This window comes from Coregonus lavaretus, assembly GCF_964263955.1.
Source record: "Coregonus lavaretus genome assembly, contig: HAP1_SCAFFOLD_228, whole genome shotgun sequence".
Classification (NCBI taxonomy): domain Eukaryota; kingdom Metazoa; phylum Chordata; class Actinopteri; order Salmoniformes; family Salmonidae; genus Coregonus; species Coregonus lavaretus.
In genome coordinates, this window is record NW_028164795.1 from 443177 (window position 1) to 467500 (window position 24324).

General features: G+C 40.8%; 1 protein-coding gene across 1 annotated transcript in view; it reads left to right on the plus strand.

The window, feature by feature from the left end:
* LOC311116623 (NLR family CARD domain-containing protein 3-like) overlaps positions 1 to 24324 on the plus strand; it is a 45203-nt gene that overhangs the window by 1455 nt on the left and 19424 nt on the right. Inside the window, exons 2-10 of the mRNA XM_084191685.1 lie at positions 1207 to 1263; positions 6922 to 7065; positions 7648 to 7764; positions 14344 to 14460; positions 17250 to 17366; positions 17766 to 17850; positions 17980 to 18208; positions 18717 to 20508; positions 22409 to 22582. Coding sequence (XP_084047811.1) covers positions 6938 to 7065; positions 7648 to 7764; positions 14344 to 14460; positions 17250 to 17366; positions 17766 to 17850; positions 17980 to 18208; positions 18717 to 20508; positions 22409 to 22582 — 2759 coding nt within the window. The 5' untranslated portion in view covers positions 1207 to 1263; positions 6922 to 6937. The remainder of the gene's footprint in view (positions 1 to 1206; positions 1264 to 6921; positions 7066 to 7647; positions 7765 to 14343; positions 14461 to 17249; positions 17367 to 17765; positions 17851 to 17979; positions 18209 to 18716; positions 20509 to 22408; positions 22583 to 24324) is intronic.

Genomic DNA, 24324 nt, shown 5'->3' on the forward strand with positions numbered 1-24324 from the left:
AATGAACCCGTCCTCCTATAGCCCTTCCCACCAGCATCCTCTGGGAAATGTCTCTGTTCTGGTAAAAGAGAAGTAGATAGTATCACATCTTGTTTCTGTTGTATCTACATGTTTCTACATTAAACCACATGTTCTGTTCTTGAGACTGATGGGGAAGAGTGGGGTGGAAAGGCTTTTGCAACACTACTTTAGTTAGCACAACCTTGTGACTAATTTAACTTCCTGTTTGAGATACTTGGGGGAAATTCAATGTTATCTTTCTACCTTCCCAATACCTTCCCCCATGTCTCATATTCACTGTTATCTTTAAACCTTCCCAATACGTCCCCATGTCTCATATTCACTGTTATCTTTCTGTCTTCCCAATACTTTCCCACACAGAGATGGCTTGATGTGGTGTGCAGCATAGAGTGTATAGTCCTTTAGTCTCTATGGGCCAGATGGTAGTGTACAGTTCAGAGATGGCTTGATGTGGTGAGCAGCATAGAGTGTATAGTCCTTTAGTCTCTATGGGCCAGATGGTAGTGTACAGTTCAGAGATGGCTTGATGTGGTGAGCAGCATAGAGTGTATAGTCCTTTAGTCTCTATGGGCCAGATGGTAGTGTACAGTTCAGAGATGGATTGATGTGGTGAGCAGCATAGAGTGTATAGTCCTTTAGTCTCTATGGGCCAGATGGTAGTGTACAGTTCAGAGATGGCTTGATGTGGTGAGCAGCATAGAGTGTATAGTCCTTTAGTCTCTATGGGCCAGATGGCCAGTTGGTGAGGGCCACAGCATGGGGAAAGAAACTGTTCAGATGGGGGTCTATAACATCCAATCACATAGGTTTAGAGCAGCTGACAGATGCAAATTCATCGCTACTAACTCAAACTTCCTTGGTTTAAATACAATTTCTGTAAATATTTTTTTTTAAAGTATATAACTTATAAATCATGAGCCTCATCTTGAAGAGTCACCTGCGACAGCAGTCATATGAATGTTGATCTGGGATCAGTTTAGCCTTTTAGATCATAATGAATCAGACTACATGGAGAGGGGGGGACCTGATCCTAGATCAACACTCCTCCTCTGAGACACTGCCTTTATGAATAAGGGCCCAGGAGTCACCAGGACCAACTGGAAGTGTCTCTGGATAAGAGCTTCTGCTAAATGACTAAAATGTAAGTGTAGTATGTAAATGAAAGTAAATGTTTCTTTTCTACAGGATCCATTTTGAGGCGACCGCGCAGAAAACACTATATGGAGAGAACTGAAAAATAAAGTAAGTATTTCTGAACAATAATCTATTCTAATGGACAGAGTAAGAGAATGAATACCTGGAATGAGATAGTACTAGTTAGTAGAACTGCTACTTGAGCTTAGTTGCTGACAGACAGCAGTTTTCAAAATGGAAACTAATCAGTAGGCCTACAGTAGAACTACAGTAAATCATATTTTGGAGAGAAAAAACACAACTAAACCTGGTTTGGAGTAAATTATAAGTTTAGCTAAAATAATGTAAGAGATGTCTTGAAGATGCACTATAAAAAAAATAGAATCAAGATTTAGCATAATGTCAGAAGTTACTGCAATCACATGAAACTGACTGTTAGCGCCACCCTCTGGTTACTATTGGTATATAAAGGGGTGAGGCCATGACTGCAGTTGAATCTGAAAATAACAAAGTATCTGTACAGGGGCCATTTTGAGATGACAGAGCAGCTCATAGTCTAATCTCTAAACTGCAACGCAGTTTGAAAGTAAAGTGAGTATTTCAGGTTAATAATCTAGAATAAAGGGAACATTTGGAATTCACCAAACTAGTGTTGGAGTGCTGCTGGGCCATTCCTACCATGCAGAGCCTTTTCTGGCCCCAGGAAATATCACTTCTTATTTAGTGGAAAATGTGGATTCCAAAAGGCTTTAAATATAAAGTCAGGTGTCCTTTACCTTAAACTGGAGGCAAAAGAAACGCACACCTGTTTAGGAGAGGTGCTGGCTAACAGAGGAGAACACCTGTTTAGGAGAGGTGCTGGCTAACAGAGAAGAACACCTGTTTAGGAGAGGTGCTGGCTAGCAGAGTAGAACACCTGTTTAGGAGAGGTGCTGGGTAGCAGAGTAGAACACAAGTTTAGGAGAGGTGCTGGCTAGCAGAGTAGAACACCTGTTTAGGAGAGGTGCTGGCTAACAGAGGAGAACACCTGTTTAGGAGAGGTGCTGGCTAACAGAGGAGAACACCTGTTTAGGAGAGGTGCTGGCTAACAGAGTAGAACACCTGTTTAGGAGAGGTGCTGGGTAACAGAGTAGAACACCTGTTTAGGAGAGGTGCTGGGTAGCAGAGTAGAACACCTGTTTAGGAGAGGTGCTGGGTAACAGAGTAGAACACCTGTTTAGGAGAGGTGCTGGCTAACAGAGTAGAACACCTGTTTAGGAGAGGTGCTGGGTAGCAGAGTAGAACACCTGTTTAGGAGAGGTGCTGGGTAACAGAGTAGAACACCTGTTTAGGAGAGGTGCTGGGTAACAGAGGAGAACACCTGTTTAGGAGAGGTGCTGGCTAACAGAGTAGAACACCTGGTTAGGAGAGGTGCTGGTAGCAGAGGAGAACACCTGTTTAGGAGAGGTGCTGGCTAACAGATTAGAACACCTGTTTAGGAGAGGTGCTGGGTAACAGAGTAGAACACCTGTTTAGGAGAGGTGCTGGCTAACAGAGGAGAACACCTGTTTAGGAGAGGTGCTGGCTAACAGAGGAGAACACCTGTTTAGGAGAGGTGCTGGCTAGCAGAGTAGAACACCTGTTTAGGAGAGGTGCTAGCTAACAGAGTAGAACACCTGTTTAGGAGAGGTGCTGGCTAGCAGAGTAGAACACCTGTTTAGGAGAGGTGCTGGGTAGCAGAGGAGAACACCTGTTTAGGAGAGGTGCTGGCTAACAGAGGAGAACACCTGTTTAGGAGAGGTGCTGGCTAACAGAGTAGAACACCTGTTTAGGAGAGGTGCTGGATAACAGAGTAGAACACCTGTTTAGGAGAGGTGCTGGCTAACAGAGTAGAACACCTGTTTAGGAGAGGTGCTGGCTAGCAGAGTAGAACACCTGTTTAGGAGAGGTGCTGGCTAACAGAGGAGAACACCTGTTTAGGAGAGGTGCTGGCTAACAGAGTAGAACACCTGTTTAGGAGAGGTGCTGGGTAACAGAGTAGAACACCTGTTTAGGAGAGGTGCTGGCTAACAGAGGAGAACACCTGTTTAGGAGAGGTGCTGGCTAACAGAGGAGAACACCTGTTTAGGAGAGGTGCTGGCTAGCAGAGTAGAACACCTGTTTAGGAGAGGTGCTGGCTAACAGAGTAGAACACCTGTTTAGGAGAGGTGCTGGCTAGCAGAGTAGAACACCTGTTTAGGAGAGGTGCTGGGTAGCAAAGGAGAACACCTGTTTAGGAGAGGTGCTGGCTAACAGAGGAGAACACCTGTTTAGGAGAGGTGCTGGCTAACAGAGTAGAACACCTGTTTAGGAGAGGTGCTGGGTAGCAGAGTAGAACACCTGTTTAGGAGAGGTGCTGGCTAACAGAGTAGAACACCTGTTTAGGAGAGGTGCTGGCTAACAGAGTAGAACACCTGTTTAGGAGAGGTGCTGGGTAGCAGAGGAGAACACTTGTAAAAGAAAAGGAGAGTCTCACTCTATGAGCTCAGATTAAATAATGTAATAACCTGATGACTAACGTTTCAATAGACAGCGGGCTTCATCATTTACCTTAAAAATACCAAAATATGGATCCTGAAAGGGAATTTTATGCATTTTCATATGGGTTAAATGGAATAGTAACTGAAATCTGGACACTGACTGTAGGCCTGTAACCTAATATAATATGAACTCCTGCAGAATTATGGATTTCTGGCATTTAAATGATACAGCAAATGTTAATTTTGTCTGGGGAACAGGGGTGGATAAATGTTATTCATTTCAGTATCTCTTGAGATAATGTGAATGAGACTGTAAGGTGTTATCTTTGACACTATTATACAAACAGTATTTTCAACCTTATCAACCTTATTAAACCGTTCTAACTGATGACAGTAGGCCTTAGTGTTATCAGGTAGGCTATTATCATTGTCATTATGGAGACACCTATTTTACAACCCTTATTCCATGAAACATATTAACGCTGTAGAACTGATGCACATCAAGAAATAAGGTGACATATCACAGGAAAACTACTTTAGGCGCTCTAGAGCACGTTAGATACAGTGGAGAAAAAAAGTATTTAGTCAGCCACCAATTGTGCAAGTTCTCTCACTTAAAAAGATGAGAGAGGCCTGTCATTTTCATCATAGGTACACGTCAACTATGACAGACAAATTGCGGAAAAAAAATCCAGAAAATCACATTGTAGGAGTTTTAATGAATTTATTTGCAAATTATGGTGGAAAATAAGTATTTGGTCACCTACAAACAAAGGAGTTTTAATGAATTTATTTGCAAATTATGGTGGAAAATAAGTATTTGGTCACCTACAAACAAGCAAGATTTCTGGCTCTCACAGACCTGTAACTTCCTCTTTAAGAGGTTTCTCTGTCCTCCACTCGTTACCTGTATTAATGGCACCTGTTTGAACTTGTTATCAGTATAAAAGACACCTGTCCACAACCTCAAACAGTCACACTCCAAACTCCACTATGGCCAAGACCAAAGAGCTGTCAAAGGACACCAGAAACAAAATTGTAGACCTGCACCAGGCTGGGAAGACTGAATCTGCAATAGGTAAGCAGCTTGGTTTGAAGAAATCAACCGTGGGAGCAATTATTAGGAAATGGAAGACATACAAGACCACTGATAATCTCCCTCGATCTGGGGCTCCACGCAAGATCTCACCCCGTGGGGTCAAAATGATCACAAGAACGGTGAGCAAAAATCCCAGAACCACACGGGGGGACCTAGTGAATGACCTGCAGAGAGCTGGGACCAAAGTAACAAAGCCTACCATCAGTAACACACTACGCCGCCAGGGACTCAAATCCTGCAGTGAAGACGTGTCCCCCTGCTTAAGCCAGTACATGTGCAGGCCCGTCTGAAGTTTGCTAGAGTGCATTTGGATGATCCAGAAGAGGATTGGGAGAATGTCATATGTCATATGGTCAGATGAAACCAAAATAGAACTTGTCGTGTTTGGAGGACAAAGAATACTGAGTTGCATCCAAAGAACACCATACCTACTGTGAAGCATGGGGGTGGAAACATCATGCTTTGGGGCTGTTTTTCTGCAAAGGGACCAGGACGAATGATCCGTGTAAAGGAAAGAATGAATGGGGCCATGTATCATGTGATTGTGAGTGAAAACCTCCTTCCATCAGCAAGGGCATTGAAGATGAAACGTGGCTGGGTCTTTCAGCATGACAATGATCCCAAACACACCGCCCGGGCAACGAAGGAGTGGCTTCGTAAGAAGCATTTCAAGGTCCTGGAATGGCCTAGCCAGTCTCCAGATCTCAACCCCATAGAAAATCTTTGGAGGGAGTTGAAAGTCCGTGTTGCCCAGCGACAGCCCCAAAACATCACTGCTCTAGAGGAGATCTGCATGGAGGAATGGGCCAAAATACCAGCAACAGTGTGTGAAAACCTTGTGAAGACTTACAGAAAACGTTTGACCTGTGTCATTGCCAACAAAGGGTATATAACAAAGTATTGAGAAACTTTTGTTATTGACCAAATACTTATTTTCCACCATAATTTGCAAATAAATTCATAAAAAATCCTACAATGTGATTTTCTGGATTTTTTTTCCTCATTTTGTCTGTCATAGTTGACGTGTACCTATGATGAAAATTACAGGCCTCTCTCATCTTTTTAAGTGGGAGAACTTGCACAATTGGTGGCTGACTAAATACTTTTTTTCCCCACTGTACATTCTGTCGGAGGTGGTTTAAACTGCATTCTAATGTCGACTTTGCTTATGGAAAACCATATCATGCCAAGGTTTTTACACATGCTCAGTTCTTGGGTCTCGAGTGGAAATTTGAAATGGAAGTTATGGAACTCCATCATGTGCTTCTGTTATGAGAAAACCTCCACAATGAAACAGACATTAAATGTGGAGAATGATAGATCTGTTGACCATCAAGTAGCCTATTAATTGTTATGCCTGTGTAGGCTACTGTAGTCTACCATTTTATACTATAAATATGTTGAAATGACTGGAGTCGTTGGAAATCATTTTGTGCCACTTGTGTAGCCAACCTGGAGCTGGCAAACAGATGTAATAAATAGCCTATACCTTCAGTTTATTGTTGTTGTAGCCTTGTGTTATTATGTAATTAATAATGGCCATGTTTAGTTAATTCCTTTGGAAGTTATCAAGTGTCACCATGGTCACAGTTCTATTGCAATTGTTGATCAGATGTTAGAATGCATTAGATTGAAGGTAACAGTCAGCCAGATTAGGTTACAGGTAAAAAATTAACCTGGCTGTTGTTGACAAGCATGGACCTATTCAGTTCATATCCATATTATTAATATTTGAGTCATTGATTGAAATTCCGACCCCATCCTCAGTAGCCTATTCCAGCAGGCTACTGGGCAACAGAAGCACTTCCTACCTCAACATCGTCTTGCTATTCATGTTAAATAAATGAATCTGTCAATTTGAACTAAGCAAGCTGCTAAATCATTCAGCTTACATCTTCCCTACATGTTGCCCAGGCTACTGGAGGCTGTCTGAAATAAGATGTTGGCCTATCAGGGGCTATGTTTTGGCCTAGTTTTCAGGCCTTGTGGGTGGGTTTTGAGTAGTCATTGGGCTAGAAAAAGTCATTGCATTAAATAACCTCACTGTTTGGATATGTCTGTTAGTAAATGTTTTATTTCTAAGAGATCATGAGTAAAAGAGAACAATGGACATTCTAGAATGAGTTGTCACTGTGTTCACCACAACCAACATGCTGCATCTCTGTTTAGGGGTCAGTGGTCTAAAATGAGTCTCTCTGGGGAGAGAGAGGAGGGGGGCCCTGCCTCTAAAATGAGTCTCTCTGGGGAGAGAGAGGAGGGGGGCCCTGCCTCTAAAATGAGTCTCTCTGGGGAACATGACACCAAAACTAAGAGGTGAGCTGAAAATATTGTTTAAGAATTTATATTCGAAAATGCTCTATAGGAGAAAAGAAAATCACATTTGTGTTTTTTCATCAGAAATGATTACTAATAGGTACCTTCAATGTAACTATTGTAGATTTGAGATGTGATTTAAAACCATTGTTTAGCTGGAATGTAATGTTCGTATCCTGTATATTTGACTGTGATACGTGGTCGTCTCACCTAGCTACCTTAAGATGAATGCATTTACAGATGCCATATCTTAATTTGACCCTGTTTCTCACAGCAGAAACATAATCCTGCAGCAATAGCAAATGTGCATTTTTATGTGGATTATAATTAAGGGATATTTTCTGTAGGGGTTCATACATTTTTCATCAGGGAAAATCAAGTCTGACATTTTAAAGTGGAAATTACCCACTTTAGACACCTTTATGAAGCCTTGTAGTGGTTTAATCATTTCTTTAAACAATAAAAGCTAATTTACCAACATTTCTGAAAATGGATATATAGCGTTTTGGAATGAAACTCTTGTTTCCCCATCTGAGCTCAGAGTAGATGAGAGATGTAATGTTTGTCTCTGTTGTGTTGAAGCCCAATCAAGCAGGAGAGACCAGCCTCCCCTGTACCCAGCTGTGTGTCCATGAAGAGTGACAAGTCTATGGAACCTCCTATATACTTCAGAGAGGGAGACTTTTCTACTGAACAAAGGTAAGAAGAACTCATGGGTCATGGTCAGTGAGTTAAACAACACTGTCTCTAGTCATTTCTCCTCTCCCATTTTCCCATTTATTTTTGTTGTTTTCATAATCCATAGGCTAAACCTTTTTTCCATTTTCATAGTCCTGAAACATTAACAAACAAACACAACATTCCCTGTGTGTGTGTGTGTGTTTGTGTGTGTTTGTGTGTGTGTGTGTGTGTGTGTGTGTGTGTGTGTGTGTGTGTGTGTGTGTGTGTGTGTGTGTGTGTGTGTGTGTGTGTGTGTGTGTGTGTGTGCGTGTGTGCACTCCCTGGATGAGGAGATGTAATCTCTATCCTGATTGCCTAGTCACTTTTACCCCTACCTATATGTACATATTACCTCAACTACCTGGTACCCCTGCACATTGACTCAGTACTGGTACTCCTTGTATATAGTCTAGTTATTACCTCAACTACCTGGTACCCCTGGACATTGACTCAGTACTGGTACTCCTTGTATATAGTCTAGTTATTACCTCAACTACCTGGTACCCCTGGACATTGACTCAGTACTGGTACTCCTTGTATATAGTCTAGTTATTAACTCAACTACCTGGTACCCCTGCACATTGACTCGGTACTCCTTATAGCCTCATTATTGTTATTTTATTATGTTACTATTTCCTTTTTTTATTTAGCTAATTTTTCTTACTTTTTAACTGCATTGTTGGGAAAGGGCTCGTTAGTAAGCATTTCACGGTAAAGTGTACAGCTGTTGTATTCAGCGCATGTGAGAAATACAATTTGATTTGAAGGTCATTGGCAGAAACACGTCATTGGCTCTAACGGTCGTCTCGTGCCGAACAGCGCATGTTCGGATGTTGAAGCACTGTGGCTAGGAAAAACTCCCTAGAAAAGCAGGAACCTAGGAAGAAATCTAGAGAGGAACCAGGCTCTGAGGTGTGGCCAGTACCCTTCTGGCTGTGCCGGTTGGAGATTATAACAGTACATGGCCATTAAGGCCAGATCGTTCTTCAAGATGTTCAAATGTTCATAGATGACCAACAGGGTCAAATAATAATCACTGTGGTTATAGAGGGTGCAACAGGTCAGCATCTCAGGAGTAAATGTCAGTTGCCTTTTCACAGTCGATCATTCAGAGGTTGAGACAGCAGATGTGTGTGTGTGTGTGTGTGTGTGAGAGAGAGAGAGAGAGAGAGAGAGAGAGAGAGAGGAGAGAGAGAGAGAGAGAGAGAGAGAGAGAGAGAGAGAGAGAGAGAGAGAGAGAGAGAGAGAGAGAGAGAGAGAGAGAGAGAGAGAGAGAGAGAGAGAGAGAGAGAGAGAGAGAGAGAGAGAGAGAGAGAGAGAGAGAGAGAGAGAGAGAGAGAGAGAGAGAGAGAGAGAGAGAGAGAGAGAGAGTCAGATTAGGTTACAGGTAAAGAAAGAACCTGGCTGTTGTTGACAAGCACAGGCCTATTCAGTTCCTTTTCCATATTATTAATATTTGATTCATTGATTGAAATTACGACCCCATCCTCAGTAGCCTATTCCAGCAGGCTACTGGGCAACAGAAGCACTTCCTACCTCAACATCGTCTTGCTGTTCATGTCAAATAAATTAATCTGTCAATTTGAACTAAGCAAGCTGCTAAATCATTCATCTTACATACATTTACGTCATTTAGCAGACGCTCTTATCCAGAGTGACTTACAAGAGCAATTAGGGTTAAGTGCCTTGCTCAAGGGCACATCGACAGATTTTTCACCTAGTTGGCTCGGGGATTAGAACCAGCGACCTTTCGGTTACTGGCAAAACACAATTTTGTTTAAGAATTCTTAAGTTTATTTCCAAAACGCTATATCCACAATTTTTTTCCGCAGCAATGATTGCCTTGCATCCCTTCAATATTACTGGGTACCTTCAATATTACTGTTCTCAGATTTTTTATTAATGGATTTGAGATAAAAAGACATGTTTTTATGGCTAAATGCTATATATCCATTGTTTAGCTGGAATGGAATGTTCGTATCCTGTATATTTGACTGTGATATGTGGTTGTCTCACCTAGATATCTTAAGATGAATGCACTTACAGATGCCATATCTTAATTTGACCCAGTTTCTCACAGCAGGAAAAGAATCCTGCAGCAATAGGAAATGTAAATTATTATGTGCATTATAATTCATGAACATTTTTTGTAGTGGTCGGTACATTTTTCATTAGGGCAAATCAAGTTTGACATTTTTTAAGTGGAAATTACAAACTCTAGAAGCCTTTTTAAACCCATAAGAGTAAAATGTCTTAATTCTCAGCACTTATACGACCAATTTTCTACTCTGAGACACTTTGTGGATATGGGCCCAGATCTCAAAATATTGTTTTAAAAAAGAACAAATTTTGTTTTACATAATAATAAAAATAGGAATATTACTAATGTAAGCCACTGTAAAGACTTGGTTTAGTTTATTGTGTTGCTCTGCTCATGTCCGCGTTCTGGAACTGTCCGCGTCCACGTACGGTTTGGCGCCAAGCATATTGTCCAGTTACGCGCAGAGTGGTCTGAGGTGATGTTGGGGAATAACGACGGAGTTCGTTACAGTGTTGAGACGCCGAAGTTTATTGTTCAATTTGCTTTTTTGCGTAATGGTCAGTGACAGTATGAGTGTAGCCAGATCCTTTTCACTCGCTATCCTTGTTTCATCTTGTGGTTTACCGGATTCGTCATCATCCTCGAGGGACAGACGAACGACCTGCTAGCTAGCCAAGCTAGTCGGTACAGCTAGCTAAGCTAGCTACTCTACCAGCACTATCCTAGTTATCCTAGCTACCACTATATCATCACCGGCTGCCTGCATTTCTTGTGGACCGATGGAGCTCCCTGGTTGTTTCTTCCACCTGTTAAATACCGTGGAGGGCTTCTCCCTCTCTGGTTGACGGATGCTGGCTACCTACCAACCCTCTGTCCGGTTCTCCTCTTCACTAGATGGACGGTAACTTTAGTGTTTAACCCCTCTGTGTCCAAGGACTGAACCTTTTGAATATTATTTTCGGGGCGCCTCAAGTTACATTTTTTACAATGTTTATTTCTGATAAAATTAGTTCATTGCATCCGCCATGGAGCCCAGTTTCATAATATTACCTTCTGTCCCTGGTTATGAAGTAATCGCGAAAAAACAGGCCTTATGTTAGGGCATTTTTCACCCTGCCAGCTCCTATTAGTTCTACTGTAGGTTTACCTCAGGTAACTTATTATTTACAAGGTTATGGATACTTGGTGAGCGCGCTCAATGTTAACCTGAGTACATGTTGTGGTGAGCCACAGTCTAAGAGGTGTTGTCTTGCGCAAAGCCATCAAACGTTAAACATTTTCTGGTCATGGTTAAACATATAACAAAACGCATGTCCCTGTCCTCTTTTTCAAGATGTGGCAGATTTAAACAGCCAGAAGAAATTTTTTAATTAAAAAATAACAATTTTTCTGATGACTTGTTGTTTCTAAATGTCTGCTGGGTAATTTGATATGCATCGAAATCTTCGTTCGTAGGCATCAAATTGAGCGAATGCTGCGCAGGTTCACTGAGTTGCAAACCAAATGGGTATAATGGGGTGATTGTTGTCTAATCGGGTGGTCTAGCTAATGGATTTGTAGATCTGACGCAGTTGCTACCTCAGATTATGAGCCTAGCAAGTGTCATATAGCTCAGTTGGTAGAGCATGGCGCTTGCAACGCCAGGGTTGTGGGTTCGTTTCCCACAGGGGGCCAGTATGAAAATGTATGCACTCACTAACTGTAAGTCGCTCTGGATAAGAGCGTCTGCTAAATATGTAAAAATTTAAAAAATTTCATGAATGAGTTATGTAGTACCCACAGATGGCCAAAGGGAGGCACAAGAGTGCCATAAACCCATACTGTTTTTTGCCATATAAACCCTAAACCTAACAATCAATCAAATGTATTTATAAAGCCCTTTTTACACCAGCAGATGTCACAAAGTGCTATACAGACACTTTTACCCTACTTATAACCTATTTTAGCCGTAACCCCTAATTTTACATTTTAGTAGACGCTCTTATCCAGAGCGACTTACAGTTAGTGAATACATTATTTTTTTATATACTGCGACCCCCCCCCGTGGGAATCAAACCCACAACCCTGGCGTTGCAAACGCCATGCTCTATCAACTGAGCTACATCCCTGCCAGCCATTCCCTCCCCTACCCTGGACGAATTGTGCGCCGCCCATGAGTCTCCCGGTCGCGGCCGGCTGCGACAGAGCCTGGATTCGAACCAGGATCTCTAGTGGCACAGTTAGCACTGCGATGCAGTGCCTTAGACCACTACTCCACTCAGGAGTACGAGTAATTCTAGGGTAGGGTAGCCTAGAACACTTTTAGAAACTATTTTAGTAATAATATTATCTTAGTAAATACAATTATAGTATTAAATAGTGTTTTGATTATTTTGTTGTTATTTTATTATATGTATAATTGCAAGACAGAACACTTGATAAATAAGACACATTTGTTTTATTTTTCAAATGTGGTTTGAATTGGGTGACCTAGCAACCTCTGTGTGAAAGTCCAGCAATTGGCGTGGGGCAGGATTGAGACTGATCTAATACACTTTATTTCTCAGCTGCCTCACCAATGTCTGTACGTGAATTAATAACTTTTAATAGCTAAATATTTCCAATAGATGGCAGCATAAGACAACGAAGCATCAGTTATAGGCTACAAGCAGCAATATGATTAACATAAAATAGCATGCAACCAAATACTATATGTCCCATGATTCTCTGAAATGGTCACTCATTACTTTAGCTAGCTATATATCTCGTATTAGGCCTGTGATGCTTTTGGAAGAGCAATTAAATAGTGACTATAGCAGGTGTTGAACCCCGGGTAAATAATCACTAGTCAGATGCTCCAACCTCAACCCTAGTATACATGCATTTTTAAATATCTAATATTGCGATTAAACAACCTCGGAATAGATAAGACAAGAGTGTGTCTTCCAGCCCGCCAATAAATTAGATCGTGCAACCCTCCCGGTTAGCAAATGTACCTCAACATGCCCCTCGCTTGTGCTAGAAGGCAGAGTGCTCGCTGCTGGTTGATGAATCTGACAATGAATGTACTAGGAAAATATGTTTTTCTCAACCAGAGGTGACTAAATTAATGTTCAGGCTTATTGATAATCGTTATAGTAATGAAGTATAATTTCAAAACATAAGCATAAAAACAGTTAATAATAAACATGAATCATCATTATATTATTTCACAGTAATGTGTTAAATGCTTTTTCAGTTGTTCCTCTTGCGTTAGCAGTGTGGAAAGGGACAGTAAAAAGCGTGTGCAGGAGTTTTCCTGTGAGGGGGAGTGGTGGTGTATCCAGGGAGAAAGCTAAACTGATCTTCTGAAATGTCATTCATGGTCTAATGCTACCATCTATTGGAATGATTTAGCAACTGCAGTACTACTGAATAAAGTGTATCCTTACTAAAGTAGTAATTACTCAGAATTGCAAAATATGACATTTTCTAGTTAATTTTACCACTTACAACCATAAAATAACCATTTATAGCATAACAAACAATGAAACTGACATAAACCAAAAACACCATAAATTTAGTTAACTATATATATATATATATATATATATATATATATATATATATATATATACTATTTATTTAGATGGGTGACATTATCTGCCAAAGAAACACCACTGTAGATAAAGAAGAGCTCTCCAGTAGGTGAACCAACACTTTCAAAGGCCATTTTCGCAAAAGTGAGGTTACAAGTTTATCATCTTTCAAAGCAGAATTACTTTCCCATTGTTCCTCAACTGTAGTGTATGATATACCTTTTTCTAGCTGAGTCTCTACTTTTATCCATTGTAAAAACACAATTTCAAATTTTGCTACATAAGATCAAGCCGTTCGGTCACGTTTGACTGAGGCAGATATATATTATTACTGTGTAAAACCTAGCAGTACTACTTATTTCTCTGAGAGTAAGGCAGATATATATTATTACTGTGTAAAACCTAGCAGTACTACTTATTTCTCTGAGAGTGACGCAGATATATATTATTACTGTGTAAAACCTAGCAGTACTACTTATTTCTCTGAGAGTGACGCAGATATATATTATTACTGTGTAAAACCTAGCAGTACTACTTATTTATCTGAGAGTGAGGCAGATATATTATTACTGTGTAAAACCTAGTAGTACTACTTATTACTCTGAGAGTGAGGCAGATATATATTATTACTATCTAAAACCTAGCAATACTACTTATTTCTCTGTGAGTGAGGCAGATATATAGCATTTTGCAAAAAAAACACATGATTCTTGGTCTCTCTGAAATGAAACCATCAAGTGATAGATTTTAAACAAATAGATGTCTGTCATTGAACATCCCCATACCATGATTAGATAGTGAAAATATACACCAATCTCTTTCATCATTTCTTTAAACAATAAAAGCTAATTTACCAACATTTCTGAAAATGGATATATAGCATTTTGGAATGAAACTCTTGTTTCCCCATGTGAGCTCAGAGTAGATGTGAGATGTAATGTTTATCTCTGTTGTGTGAAGTCCAATCAAGCAGGAGAGACCAGCCTCCCCTGTACCCAGCTGTGTGTCCATGAAGAGTGACTGGTCTATGGATCATCCTATGAGGTTTAGAGAGGGAGACTTTTCTACTGAACAAAGGTAAGAAGAACTCATTGGTCATGGTCAGTGAGTTAAACAACACTGTCTCTAGTCATTTCTCCTCTCCCATTTTTCCATTTCTTTTTGTTGTTTTCATAATCCATAGGCTAATCCGTTTTTCCATTTTCATAGTCCTAAAACTGTGTGTGTGTGTGTGTGTCTATCAGTGAGTGTGTGTGCACTCCCTGGATGAGGAAATGTAATCTCTATCCTGATTGCCTAGTCACTTTTACCCCTACCTACATGTACATATTACCTAAATTACCTGGTACCCTGCACATTGACTCAGTACTGGTACTCCTTGTATATAGTCTAGTTATTACCTCAACTACCTGGTACCCTGCACATTGACTCAGTACTGGTACTCCTTGTATATAGTCTAGTTATTACCTCAACTACCTGGTACCCCTGTACATTGACTCCGTACTGGTACTCCTTGTATATAGTCTAGTTATTACCTCAACTACCTGGTACCCCTGCACATTGACTCAGTACTGGTACTCCTTGTATATAGTCTAGTTATTACCTCAACTACCTGGTACCCCTGGACATTGACTCAGTACTGGTACAACTTATAGCCTCATTATTATTATTTTATTATGTTACTATTTCCTTTTTTTATTTAGCTAATTTTTGTGACTTTTTAGCTTTGCATTGTTGGGAAAGGGCTCGTAAGTAAGCATTTCACGGTAAAGTGTACCACTGTTGTATTCGGCGCATGTGAGAAATACAATTTGATTTGATTTGAAGCTCATGCGCAGAAATACGTCATTGGGTCTAATGGTCGTCTTGTGCCGAACTGCACATGTGCAGGCCGTCAAATCAAAGGCACTCCTTCGATATAAAGTTGTTTATGACTAACATGAAAATGTGTCAGTTTGTTAAACTACTTAAGACAGACATTTTTCAAAATTAACAACTAAGGAAGTCATTTTTACCTCTCATTGACTTCTCAAACCCCAAACCCTGGCCTGGTCTGCTTCATATGTATTCCCAGAATACATTTTTTACATCAGCAGTTGTCACAAAGTGCTTATATAGAAACCCAGTCTAAAACCCCAAACAGCAGCAATGCAGATGCAGAAGCACGGAGGCTAGGAAAAACTCCCTAGAAAGGCAGGAACCTAGGAAGAAACCTAGAGAGGAACCAGGCTCTGAGGGGTGGCCAGTCCTCTTCTGGCTGTGCTGGGGGGAGATTATAAGAGTACATGGCCATTAAGGCCAGATCGTTCTTCAAGATTTTCAAATGTTCATGACCAGCAGCGTCAAATAATAATCACTGTGGTTATAGAGGGTGCAACACGTCAGCACCTTAGGAGTAAATGTCAGTTGGCTTTTCATAGCCGAGCATTTAGAGGTCGAGACAGCAGGTGTTGTAGAGAGAGATAAGGAGAGGGAGAGAGAGAGAGAGAGAGAGAGAGAGAGAGGGTCAAAACAGCAGGTTCGTGACAAGGTCGCACGTCCGTTGAACAGGTCAGAGTTCCATATCCGCAGGCAGACCAGTAGAAACTGGATCAGCAGCACCGCAAGGTATCACGTCCGGTGGAGCATGTGTCGATACTGATAGGATCGAAAGAAGGGGAGCGCTGCTCTCGGATCAGTTTTCTCCATTAGAATCTTTCCTTAACATTATAATTATTTCACAATACTGACCACGAATCAGCTCCTAGAAAGATATTACTACCTACGGCTGCAAATATTGAGGTAGTTTATTCTAATGCTTACGCAATAAAAATGTACTAAATCACAGATTTGGCACATCATTGGGCACATGTTAGGCTACACATCATGAAATATATTGAGACAAATTACAGACAGTAGCCTACAAGTAGCAAAATAAAACTAAATATATTGAACATTGAATATATTTCAATATGATTGAAATAGGCCTATAGCCTACTGTTTATATTGTAATGCAGTCATCTCGGTTTTCATTTGAAGCATAATTGTTATACGTCCCTTGTTTGAATCAATTACAAAGACGTTGGCAACTTTGTATTTGTAGTCAACTTTGTTCTGAATTTATCGGTGGTCAAAAAGAGACGGATAAACCATTGGATTCTATGTTTAGCGGAGATCTTCTGTGTATAAAGTCACACGGAAGGGCAAAAAAGCATCTAACGACGCACTTGGCTGTTCTACAAGTGGTCTGAGGCAGGTGTTAGAATATGAGCGTTTTCAAGTGCAACGTTAATAACGATGGTTTTGGGAAACAGCTCAGAGATTTAACAATGCTTCTACGAAGGTTCTAATGATGAACTTGGCCTTAAGATGCTTTTGGAAAACCGGACCCTGGATAAAAAACATCTGCTAAATGACTAAAATATCAAATGTAAATGTTTTACATACAGATATCATATTACTGTATTGAATTATTATTTTACAATATTTAAATATTGATGTCACAAGTGTATCATTTGTACAGTTCTTTATTAAAAATGTAGTTATTTGTTACATTTAACTTTGTAAAACCTAGCAGTACTACTTATTTCTCTGAGAGTGAGGCAGAATATAGCATTTTGCAAAAAAAACATTTGTCTCTCTGAAATGAAGCCATTAAGTGATTGATTTTAATCAAACACATGCCTGTCATTGAACAACACCATGCCATGATTAGCTAGTGAGAAAACACAACCATTTATTTGATCATTTCTTTAAACAATAGAAGCTAATTTACTAACATTTCTGAAAATGGATACATAGCGTTTTGGAATGAAACTCTTCTTATGTTTCCCCATCTGAGCTCAGAGTAGATGAGAGACGTAATGTTTGTCTCTGTTGTGTTGAAGCCCAATCAAGCAGGAGAGACCAGCCTCCCCTGTACCCAGCTGTGTGTCCATGAAGAGTGACCGGTCTATGGATCAACCTATAGAGTTTAGAGAGGGAGACTTTTCTACTGAACGAAGGTAAGAAGAACTCATGGGTCATGGTCAGTGAGTTAAACAACACTGTCTCTAATCATTTCTCCTCTCCCATTTTCCCATTTCTTTTTGTTGTTTTCATAATCCATAGGCTAATCCTTTTTTCCATTTTCATAGTCCTGAAACAATATTAAACTAACACAACATTCCCTCCCTGTGTGTGTGTGTGTGTGTGTGTGTGTGTGTGTGTGTTTGTGTGTGTGTGTGTGTGTGTGTGTGTGTGTGTGTGTGTGTGTGTGTGTGTGTGTGTGTGTGTGTGTGTGTGTGTGTGTGTGTGTGTGTGTGTGTGTGTGTGTGTGTGTGTGTGTGTGTGTGTGTGTGTGTGTGTGTGTGTGTGTGTGCACTCCCTGGATGAGGAGATGTAATCTCATGTTTTGTCCACAGAAACCAACAGGAGAGATCAGAGTCAGAGATTCTCAGTGGTCAGTCTTCCCAAAGTCATCAAACAGACCTGGCCTCCATATTCAGTGTATGTGGTCCTGTTATGTACATTTGTTTTTGTTTACCTCAAGTAAAGTTGATCTGTCAATCATTAATTAATGTGTTAATGAGAAAGCATTTAGTCTCTTGCTTAACTTATTTACTTGATTTATTTCAGTTGCTTGAAGAGAATATTATGACATTTGTGAAGAAGGAGCTGAAGATGTTCAAGAGGATTCTTAGTCCAGAATTCCCAGAAGGCTTTGAGAGTCAGAAGCAGGATAAGGAAGTGGTGGATGCTGAAGATGAGAAGCAGGAGAGCAGTGCCAGAGAGGGGGCTCTGAAGATCACACTGCACGTCCTGAGGAAAATGAACCAGAAGGAGCTTGCTGACACACTGGAGAAAAGTAAGAGCTGTCTGCCTCATGTTGAATGCTGTTTTAGAACATTGAAAAGCTGTAGCTAAATTACAGCTAAAGTAGCTGTGTAACTAAATGATATTGTAGCAGCCTTAACACAACACCTAGTGACCTCATCAAGTAGCAGCAGGGATGTGTTGTGTTGAGAGAGAGAGAGAGAGAGAGAGAGAGAGAGAGAGAGAGAGAGAGAGAGAGAGAGAGAGAGAGAGAGAGAGAGAGAGAGAGAGAGAGAGAGAGAGAGAGAGAGAGAGAGAGAGAGAGAGAGAGAGAGAGAGAGAGAGAGAGAGAGAGAGAGAGAGAGAGAGAGAGAGAGAGAGAGAGAGAGAGAGAGAGAGAGTCACACCAGTGTGTAATGCCTTATTAAAACATTTACACATTTATACAGTCAGTTAAGCGAAGAAATGATTATAATTTAAAATTGTATAACAGTCCTAGAATACTGTAGGCATTAAAACAGATGTAATATTAATATCCTCTGTGTTATTTCTTCATTCAGATGAGCTTGCTGTGATTTGCCAATGTGAACTCAAATCTAATCTAAAGAAGAAGTTTCAATGTGTATTTGAGGGGATCGCTAAACAAGGAAACCCAACACTTCTCAATAAGATCTACACAGAGCTCTACATCACAGAGGGTGGAACAGGAGAGGTCAATAATGAACATGAGCTGAGACAGATTGAGACAACAACCAGGAAACAAGCAAGACCAGATACTGCAATCAAATGCAGCGACATCTTCAAACGCTTAACTGGACAAGACAAACTTATCAGAACTGTGCTGACAAAGGGAGTCGCTGGCATTGGAAAAACAGTCTCTGTGCAGAAGTTCATTTTGGACTGGGCTGAAGGAAAAGCAAATCAGGATGTCCAATTTGTATTTTCATTCCCTTTTCGGGAGCTGAATTTGATGAAAAAGGAAAAACACACTTTGATTGAACTTCTCAATCACTTCTCAATGGAAACCAAAGAATCAAGAATCTCCAACTACGACAAGTACAAAGTTCTGTTCATCTTTGATGGTCTGGATGAGTGCCGACTGCCCCTAGACTTCCAGAAGAACAATATCTGTTGTGACGTCACAAAGTCAACCTCAGTGGATGTTCTGCTGACAAATCTCATCAAGGGAAATCTGCTTCCCTCTGCTCTCCTCTGGATAACTACCCAACCTGCAGCAGCCAATAAGATCCCTTCAGTGTGTGTTGACCAGGTGACAGAGGTACGAGGGTTCAATGACCCACAGAAGGAGGAGTACTTCAGGAAGAGATTCAGTGATAAGGACCTGGCCAGCAGAATCATCTCACACATAAAGACATCAAGGAGCCTCCACATCATGTGCCACATTCCAGTCTTCTGTTGGATTTCTGCAATAGTCCTTGAACACATGCTGAAACATAAGAGAGAAGAGATGCCCAAGACTCTGACTGAGATGTACTCACACCTTGTGGAGTTTCATACCAAACAGAAGAATGAAAAGTATCTTGGGAAAGAAGAGACAGGTCCACACTGGAATAAAGAGAGCATTCTGTCACTGGGAAAACTGGCTTTTCAACAGCTTATGAATGGCAATCTGATTTTCTATGAAGAAGACCTGAAAGAGGCTGGCATTGATGTCTATGAAGCCTCAGTGTACTCAGGATTGTGCACACAGATCTTTAAAGAGGAATGTGGGCTGTACCAGGACAAGGTGTACTGCTTCGTGCATCTGAGCATTCAGGAGTTTCTGGCTGCTGTATATGTGTTCCTGTCATTCATCAACAACAATGAGAATCTAATGGCCAAACCTCAATCAACGTCCAGCAACTTTTCTGTGAGGATCAGACAGAAGCGTAAAGTTACAGTCTACAAGAGTGCTGTGGATAAAGCCTTACAAAGTGAGACAGGAAACCTGGACCTGTTCCTCCGCTTCCTTCTGGGCCTGTCACTGGAGTCCAATCAGAAGCACTTACGAGGTCTACTGACAAAGACAAGAAGCAGCTCACAGAGCCATGAAGAAACAGTCAAGTACATCAAGGAGAAGATCAGGGAGAATCCCTCTTCAGAGAGGTGCATCAATCTGTTCCACTGTCTGAATGAACTGAATGACCATTCTCTAGTGGAGGAGATCCAAAGCTACCTGAGATCAGGAAGTCTCTCAGAAGAAGAACTGTCACCTGCACAGTGGTCAGCTCTGGTCTTTGTGTTGCTGACTTCAGAAAAGGAGCTGGATGTGTTTGACCTGAAGAAATACTTCAGATCAGAGGAAGGTCTTCTGAGGCTGCTGCCAGTGGTCAAAGCCTCCAGAGCTGCTCTGTGAGTACATACAATGACATTGAAGTACTAATCATCAGGAATAAATACTCAGTTTAGAGAAAAATATATATTATAATATTTATATAATATTATATTGAATAACATATTGAATCACTGCATTGATGTTCACATTATTAAAACAATATGACCATACAATTCTAGGAGACGGAAGATGAATATATATGTTGTTTAAGAGAATAAACCAAATGCATCTGCCATTGTCCTTCTACACTACTGGTGTTAAATTAACAGTGTGTTTGTGAAATCATGGTGATCTCTTTGTCAGGCTGTCAGGCTGTGGGGTCACAGAGAAAGGCTGTGCTTCTCTGGCCTCATCTCTGAAGTCAAACCCCTCACACCTGAGAGAGCTGGATCTGAGTAACAATGACCTGAAGGATTCAGGAGTGAAGCTGCTCTCTGCTGGACTGGGGAATCCCCACTGTAAACTGGAGACTCTGAGGTCAGTATTCCTGTAGTTGGTCAACAAGTGATAACTGTTCACCAGATCCACATATGTTTACCAGGCACACATAGTCCACACCATATGTGTTTGGACAGTGAAGCTTACAGTTTTACATTTGGTGCTATGCTCCAGCATTTTGGATTTCAGATATAATGTTTCATATTAGGTGACAGTACAGAATGTCACCTTTTATTTGAGGGTATTTTAATACATATCTGTGTTACTGTTTAGAAATGAAAGCACTTTATGTATCTAGTTCTCCCATTTGAAAAAGTCGTTATAATTTGGACATATTCACTTATATTTTATTAAAGTAGTCATAAGTTTAGTATTTGGTCCCATATTCCTTACCCACAGTGATTACATCAAGCTTGTGATTCTACAAACTTGTTGAATGCATTTGCAGTTTGTTTTAGTTGTGTTTTGGATTATGTTTTTCCCAGTAGAAACTGAATGGTGAATAATGTCCTGTCATTTTGGAGTCACTTCACTTGTATTGTCAGTAAGAATAGAAGATGTTTCTGAACACTTCTACATTCATGTGGATGCTACCATGATTATGAATAATCATGAATGAATCGTGAATGATGATGAATGAGAAAGTTACAGAGGCACAAGTATCATACCCCCTCTGTTATTGGTAATGGTGAGAGGTTAGCATGTTTTGTTGTAGCCTCTGTAACTTTCTCACTCATTATTATTCATCATTCATTCATGATTTTTCTTAATCATGACATCATCATGATTAATTTAGTAGTGTTTAGAAACATGTTATCTACTCACTTAGACAGAATATTAATCCAATCATCATCCACCATTCAGTTACTATTGGACAAAACATAACCCAAAACACAACCAAAACAAACTGCAAATGCAACCAACGAGTTTGGGACCAAATACTAAACTTTGACTACTTTAATACACTATAAGTGAATTGGTCAGAATACGTTTGACTTCGTCAAATGGGGGGACTAGATACATAAAGTGCTTTTATTTCAAAACGGTGAAACAGATATGTATGAAAATACCCTCAAATAAAAGGTGACATTATATACTGTCACCTCATGTGAAACATTTGATCTGAAATCCAAAATGCTGGAGTACAGAGCCACATTTAAAATGTTAGCTTCACTGTCAAAATAGATATGGTGTGGACTGTATACTCAATACAATCTAAATCTGATACCTCACTGTCTGTCTTTTGACTGATACTGCTTTTTAAACTGCTCTGGTCAGTCTACTCAAATATTTGTACTATACATGTTTCTCTCTACAAGCAATATTATGATAATTTCTAATAATGATACATTAATTTCTGAATATATATGGCAGGTTTCAGCACACTGATGTATCTGAACATTTTGAAAAAATATACTGCCACTATTTTCACCACCAAAGAATAGCAGTGTGGTTTTAATATGATTTGACTCTTTGCAGGCTGTCAGGCTGTCTAGTCACAGAGGAAGGCTGTGCTTCTCTGGTCTCAGCTCTGAAGTCAAACCCCTCACACCTGAGAGAGCTGGACCTGAGCTACAATCACCCAGGAGACTCAGGAGTCAGACTGCTCTCTGCTGGACTGGAGGATCCACACTGCAGACTGGAGAAACTCAAGTATGTAGAGGGTTTATGTCAATGTTCATATCAGACATGTTGGAGTTATCAGGCTAGTTAAGACAAACATTCTTACCATCACTTGGACTAAGTTATAAGCTGACTGTGTGTGTGTGTGTGTGTGTGTGTGTGTGTGTGTGTGTGTGTGTCCAGTTTGTGTGTGTGTGGTGTGTGTGTGTGTGTGTGTGTGTGTGTGTGTGTGTGGTGAGTGTCCAGTTTGTGTGTGTGTGTGTGTTTGTGTGTGTGTCCTGTGTGTGTGTGTGTGTCCAGTGTGTGTGTGTCCAGTATGTGTGTGTGTCCAGTGTGTGTGTGTGTGTGTCCAGTGTGTGTGTGTGTGTGGGTCCAGTGTGTGTGTGTGTGTCCAGTGTGTGTCCAGTGTGTGTGTGTCCAGTGTGTGTGTGTCCAGTGTGTGTGTGTGTGTGTGTGTGTGTGTGTGTGTCCAGTGTGTGTGTGTGTCCAGTGTGTGTGTGTGTCCAGTGTGTGTGTGTGTGTCCAGTGTGTTTGTGTGTGTGTGGTCCAGTGTGTGTGTGTGTGTCCAGTTTGTGTTTGTGTGTGTGCACACTGGACACACACACTCACTCACACTGGACACACACACACACACTGGACAAACACACACACACACTGGACACACACACACACACTGGACACACACACACACACTGGACACACACACACACAGGACACACACACACACACACTGGACACACACACATACACACTGGGCTCACACAAAGAGGACACACATACACACTGGACACACACTGGACACACACACTCACTCACACTGGACACACACACACACACTGGACAAACACACACACACACTGGACACACACACACACACTGGACACACACACACACAGGACACACACACACACACTGGACACACACACACATACACACTGGGCTCACACAAACAGGACACACACACATACACACTGGACACACACACATACCACACACACACACACATTGGACACACACACACGCACACTGGACACACATACACACACACTGGACACACACACAGACAAACATTCTTACCACCGCTTGTACAAAGTTATATGCTAACCGTGTGTGTGTGTGTGTGTGTGTGTGTGTGTGTGAGTTCAGGTCTATCACTCAATGACTGTCTGTTCTTCTGCTTACCGCTACAGTGTGGAACATGGTGGAGAGAACACAATGAAACCTGGACTTAGAAAATGTGAGTGTTGACTGCTGTGAAGAATATGACTAAGAATAAGTCTTAATTCAAGTGAAGTCAAAGTCAAAGACCACCATCATTACTTACTTGGTCATATTAAATATCAGCTGTAGTTCTACAGAAGCACAAATCAGGGACACCAAAGTTTACAAAGAGTTGCTTTGACAATGTGTGTGTCTGTGTGTGACGCGTTCGTGTTACGTTAGAAATGTGTGTGTGTGTATGTTTGAGTGTGTGTAATCAATGGGAATAAGTGTGTTTTATATTACCATACAGTATAACATATGATCATTCAACAAGTCTCAAGTTACCTTAACTTCTCCGTTTGATACCTAGAAACATCTACATTAAATGAATTAGTGAAAAGTGAGTTAACATTCTAATGTGAATGATTATGATTTCTAATATTGTGTCTGGTTTCATCCATCAGATGTCTTTGATCTCACACTGGACCTAAACACAGTAAACAGATTCTTCTCTCTGTCTGAGGAGAACAGAAAGGTGACATGTAGGAGAGAGGAGCAGCCGTATCCTG